Source organism: Salmo trutta, chromosome 13 (genome assembly GCF_901001165.1).
Source record: "Salmo trutta chromosome 13, fSalTru1.1, whole genome shotgun sequence".
In the NCBI taxonomy this organism is placed as follows: domain Eukaryota; kingdom Metazoa; phylum Chordata; class Actinopteri; order Salmoniformes; family Salmonidae; genus Salmo; species Salmo trutta.
This window is the reverse complement of record NC_042969.1, coordinates 33,113,482-33,119,402: the sequence shown is the minus strand read 5'-3', so window position 1 is coordinate 33,119,402 and position 5,921 is coordinate 33,113,482. Positions and strand designations below refer to the sequence as shown.

The window sequence follows — 5,921 nt, the reverse complement described above, 5'->3', positions numbered from 1 at the left end:
TTGAATCTTGTTTTGTTCATACAAATATTTACACACGTTAAGTTTGCTGAAAATAAACGCAGTTGACAGTGAGAGGACGTTTCTTTTTTTGTTGAATTTAGTCTCCTCCAAAGCCTTTTAGTTCCCTAATGTGTGCATGGATTTAAGAGATCTCTCATGAATTGATCAGAGGGCCTAGGTACCTTTTATATAGTTTGCAATTTGGTAGATTGATCCTAATGGGGTAAGAGGAGAAGGGTTGGTGTCCAAAATGGCACCCTATTCCCGATAAAGCTAGTGCACTACTTTTGGGCCATAGGGTGTAGGGTGCCATTTGGGACACAACAGGGGGCCATTTGCGGTGTTATGGAGATGCCAGGAATTCCCATTAAGTAAGATTGACCTGGTCTCTCTGATTGGTTCTACTCTGTTCTATTCTCTGAGCTGCTGGGAGAATTCATAAACTACTGAGGGATGGAGCGAGGGGGTGGAGGAGAGAAAGAGAGAGAGAGAGCGAGAGAGAGAGAGAGCGAGAGGGAGAGAGAGAGAGACAGAGAGAGAGAGAGAGAGAGAGGGAGAGACATCAGGCTACTCTCCATTGACATCCTGTTCTGTTCAGTTCTCTGTCATGTAGCCTCCACTCTGACTGGGGAGATCAATATGACCTTACCTCCACTGCCCAGCCAGGCGCTGCTCTGAAACCTAATTACTGATATTCAGCTACAAAGTCATCATAGTCAGCCTGTCAATATCCATCAGGGATCATTACTCACCTAATGAAATAGGTTATTTAGGCTGCTTCACTGACACCAGGGCTACACCAGGGGATTTGGCTCCAGCCATCTCAATTTGCCTCTCTCGCTCGTTCTCTCACTCTCTCCCGCTCTCCTTCTCCCAGAAGCACTGACCTGAAAAAGGAAAATTGACAGCAGAAAAAGGGGGAGGATGGATATAGAGTGTGAATTCTTCTGCTGTTGTTTTAATTCTGTGGGTTTTTGTGCTTGTAGCTTTTTCAACTGCCAACCACCACACAGTGCCAGATAAACAATATAACAAAATCCCCAAATCCCAAACTAAGTTGGAGTCCTAGAGGCCACGGAATTCAGAACCACGCACAGGGATATTACAATACTATAAAGTACTGTACACCACGTTCAGGGATATTACAATACTGTGATGTATTGTACCCCACAATAAGGGATATTACAATACTATGAAGTACTGTACCCCACAATAAGGGATATTACAATACTATGAAGTACTGTACCCCACAATAAGGGATATTACAATACTATGAAGTACTGTACACCACATTCAGGGATATTACAATACTATGAAGTACTGTACACCCCATTCAGGGATATTACAATACTGTGAAGTACTGTACACCCCATTCAGGGATATTACAATACTGTGAAGTACTGTACACCCCATTCAGGGATATTACAATACTGTGAAGTACTGTACACCCCATTCAGGGATATTACAATACTATGAAGTACTGTACACCCCATTCAGGGATATTACAATACTATGAAGTGCTGTACACCCCATTCAGGGATATTACAATACTATGAAGTACTGTACACCCCATTCAGGGATATTACAATACTATGAAGTACTGTACACTCCATTCAGGGATATTACACGTCTCTTAGTTTCTTAGGTCCTCATACACCCCTAAAGTTGTTTCTTTGGTTTTGGTTCTATGAATTGTACTCTCTACACTCTCAAGGTTACAGTTGAGGGTTTATTTGTTCTCACAAAACCCTTTTCCCTCTACTGCAGAACCTAGTTCATAATGAACACTTCACAGACCTCTTCTCGTCCAAACTCCCACTCCCTTTCGACATTGTACAGCAAGCAGACAACAAGGAGAACTGGGATTATGGGAGAATGCCAAATGTTAATACAGTCAATAAATCAATAGGCTCCTGTAATTGAAATTGGTACCCATCTGGGGTTAGCTAACAGTCAGTGAGTGAGCCAGCCAGCCAGCCTTCACTCCTCTCAAAAGAGAAACACTGACCCCTTCAGGACAGTAGCGGAACTGCACACTCTGTCACGGTTTCACAGCCCCCACCCGTTTTAGTGTTGATTAATAAGGTTAATTTTACATGAGAATACTGGATGTTAATGCTCACTGTGCCACCTTGTCTAAGAAATTACCAGAGAGGGCAGAGCTGCTGTTGGGTTATCAAACTACAGCTACAGCACGCTGACGTATTCATACAGCAGGCCAGCGGTAGGCGGCCCTGGTCCTGGAGGACCGCAAGTACTTCCTGTTTTTGAAGAAGACCAGGTGTCTTATTGAATTTATGCAATCACTGAACTGATCGATTAGCTCAGTTGGTCAGGTGTGATGCCTAGTTGGGACAAAACCCTGCAGTAGCTGTGACACTCCAGGAACAGGGTTGTCTACCCTGCAGTAGCTGTGACACTCCAGGAACAGGGTTGTCTACCCTGCAGTAGCTGTGACACTCCAGGAACAGGGTTGTCTACCCTGCAGTAGCTGTGACACTCCAGGAACAGGGTTGTCTACCCTGCAGTAGCCGTGACACTCCAGGAACAGGGTTGTCTACCCTGCAGTAGCTGTGACACTCCAGGAACAGGGTTGTCTACCCTGCAGTAGCTGTGACACTCCAGGAACAGGGTTATCTACCCTGCAGTAGCTGTGACACTCCAGAAACAGGGTTGTCTACCCTGCAGTAGCTGTGACACTCCAGGAACAGGGTAGTCTACCCTGCAGTAGCTGTGACACTCCAGGGACAGGGTTATCTACCCTGCAGTAGCTGTGACACTCCAGGAACAGGGTTATCTACCCTGCAGTAGCTGTGACACTCCAGGAACAGGGTTATCTACCCTGCAGTAGCTGTGACACTCCAGGAACAGGGTTGTCTACCCTGCAGTAGCTGCAGCACTCCAGGAACAGGGTTATCTACCCTGCAGTAGCTGTGACACTCCAGGAACAGGGTTGTCTACCCTGCAGTAGCTGTGACACTCCAGGAACAGGGTTATCTACCCTGCAGTAGCTGTGACACTCCAGGAACAGGGTTGTCTACCCTGCAGTAGCTGTGACACTCCAGGAACCGGGTTGTCTACCCTGCAGTAGTCTATCTGTTTCGTGAAAAGCTTCCGGCGATGAGAAGACGTCCTGAAGACATCCTCTTTTCTAAGGTTGTTGATGGGATGGTGCACCAGACCTGAGTTAAGTTGAACAGTGAGGTAGCTGGGAGAGTAACAGACGGTCAGGGATGCTGCTCCTTGTTGTACTGAGAGAGAGAAGGCTAAAAGGCAGATTTGTAATGTATTTAGACATACTGTGTGTACAAATTGTGGATTATTCTCTTGCTAGTCAACATCTTCAAATGTCAATAGTATAAGTGACAGATGACCTTCTACAGGGTACACACTGAGACCAGATACTAACGCTCTCTTTCTCTCGAATCAGGGACCCCAACAAGCCTGTTCCTCAGGACACTAAGTTCATCCACACCAAGGCTAACCGCTTTGAGGAAGTAGCCTGGTCTAAGTACAACCCCCAGGACCAGCTGTACCTCCATATCGGCCTGAAGCCCCGCGTCAGGGACCACTACCGAGCCACCAAGGTGGCCTTCTGGAAACACCTGGTGCCCCACCTGTATAACCTCCACGACATGTTCCACTACACCTCTACCACCACCAAGGTACTGCTACATCTCTTTAAGTCACACCTGTATAACCTCCACGACATGTTCCACTACACCTCTACCACCACCAAGGTACTGCTACATCTCTTTAACTCACACCTGTATAACCTCCACGACATGTTCCACTACACCTCTACCACCACCAAGGTACTGCTACATCTCTTTAACTCACACCTGTCTTTCATTTGATTGGTTTACTGGAATGTGTGTTATAAATTATAAATATACTTTCAACTAAACTTTGATTTGACTCGATATATGGTTGTGTTACCTACCTTAGTTGAATGCACTGACTGTAACAAGTCGCTCTGGATAAGATATGCTTGTAATATGTTTGATTTGATTTGAAGGTCCCCCCGTCCGAGACGACCCAGAACGCCCTGTCCACTAAGAAGACGTGGCCCTTCAACACCAAGCGCCCCCCCATGTCCCCGGCCTACAACAACGAGGATAATGAGGCGTGGAACGGAGACGAGGAGACCGGCCCGTTGGTCATAGAAAACCCCAGGGACTACTCTACGGAGCTCAGCGTCACCATCGCCGTGGGAGCCTCGCTGCTCTTCCTCAACGTTCTAGCCTTCGCAGCGCTTTACTACCGGAAGGATAAACGGAGGGAGGCTTTGGGGGGTCGCCGCGGTCAACCCAGCCCACAGACCCGCCACGGCCAGGCTACGTCCAACGACATCGGCCACCACCAGCGTCCCAACGAGGAGGAGATCATGTCCCTGCAGATCAACCAGACGCACCACGAGTGTGAGGCGATGGGGGTGGGGAACCCGGGGAATGACGGAGGGCTGCGTCTGGCCTCGCTTCCCGACTACACTCTGACCCTGCGGAGGTCACCAGACGACATCCCTCTGATGACCCCCAATACCATCACCATGATCCCAAACTCTCTGGTGGGGATGCCCAACCTGCACCCTTACAACACTTTCACAGCCGGGTTCAACTCCACCGGCCTGCCCCACTCCCACTCCACCACCCGGGTATAGCTTTACGGAGGAGAGGGGGATGGTGGAGGAGAGGGAGGGTAATGGAGGAGGAGAAGAGGATTCTGTTTTATAAATATCACAGGGAAAGGGTTTGGGGGGAGGGGAGGAGAGGAGAGGAGAGGGAAGGCAGTGAGTGGGATTAAAAAGTCAAGAGATTTAACTAGACTTTTACTACCAAGAAGAGGACGGAGAGTGTCTGAGAGGAGAGGAGAGGAGAGGAGAGGAGGGGAGGGGAGAGGAGAGGAGGGGAGGGGAGGGGAGAGGAGAGGAGAGGAGAGGAGAGGAGAGGAGAGGAGAGGAGAGGAGAGGAGAGGAGAGGAGAGGAGAGCTCTCTGCTTTCTGTGGGGATGTCAAGTTGTGCAGAGCTGCCAAAATCAAACTGCTACTCCTCCCTGCCTCGATGGGATGGGGCTGAGGAAGGAGGGGTCCTTTCTGCTGTGTTTTTCTTCTAAGAGTCATTTTAAAAGCCTTTTTAAGCAGACTGACAGGGGAGATTATCAACACTTTGTTCTTGAATTCATAACACCAAGAGAAAAGTTATTTTTCTTTCTCATCTTCGTCTCTCCTGAGGGAGACAGAAGAGACACGTTTCAAACAAAGACCTCTACCAGGAAGTTGGCATAATGTTAGTCGCTTTTTTGGTTTTTGTTTCAATGCCTTACGAAAAGCTTGTTTTGTTTCAAATTTTTTTCTATCTCTCTTAATTTCTATTCCATGTGGATTGTGTGACATTTTGACGTGAATCAAAAGACACAAGTGACTGAATCGTGAACAAATATGGCCACACAAATGGTGGTATCTTTTTTTAATCTCCCAGAGAGAGGATTTGTCTGGAATAGACTCTGCCATCCCATATAGAGGATTTGTCTGGAATAGACTCTGCCATCGCATAGAGAGGATTTCTCTGGAATAGACTCTGCCATCCCATAGAGAGGATTTCTCTGGAATAGACTCTCCCATCCCATAGAGAGGATTTCTCTGGAATAGTCTGCCATCCCATAGAGAGGATTTGTCTGGAATAGAGTCTGCCATCCCATAGAGAGGATTTGTCTGGAATAGACTCTGCCATCCCAGATGAGACCACAGAGATAACAACTATGTTACTGTGATTGTTTTGTTAAGAACAAAAGTGCATATTTTCACCAATTTATCTGTTAAGTGATCTGATCTTATCTCTCTCCACGAAGTGTGCACTTTTACACACACACACACACACACACACACACACACACACACACACACACACACACTGCTCAGCGCA

The 5,921-nt window shown here is 47.4% G+C and overlaps 1 protein-coding gene across 1 annotated transcript in view; it reads left to right on the top strand.

Moving 5' to 3' along the window:
• Positions 1 to 4,878, top strand: part of LOC115206761 (neuroligin-3) — a 21,581-nt gene extending 16,703 nt beyond the window's left edge. Inside the window, exons 4-5 of the mRNA XM_029773964.1 lie at positions 3,431 to 3,665; positions 4,019 to 4,878. Coding sequence (XP_029629824.1) covers positions 3,431 to 3,665; positions 4,019 to 4,660 — 877 coding nt within the window. The 3' untranslated portion in view covers positions 4,661 to 4,878. The remainder of the gene's footprint in view (positions 1 to 3,430; positions 3,666 to 4,018) is intronic.
• The last annotated feature ends 1,043 nt before the right edge of the window (positions 4,879 to 5,921 follow it).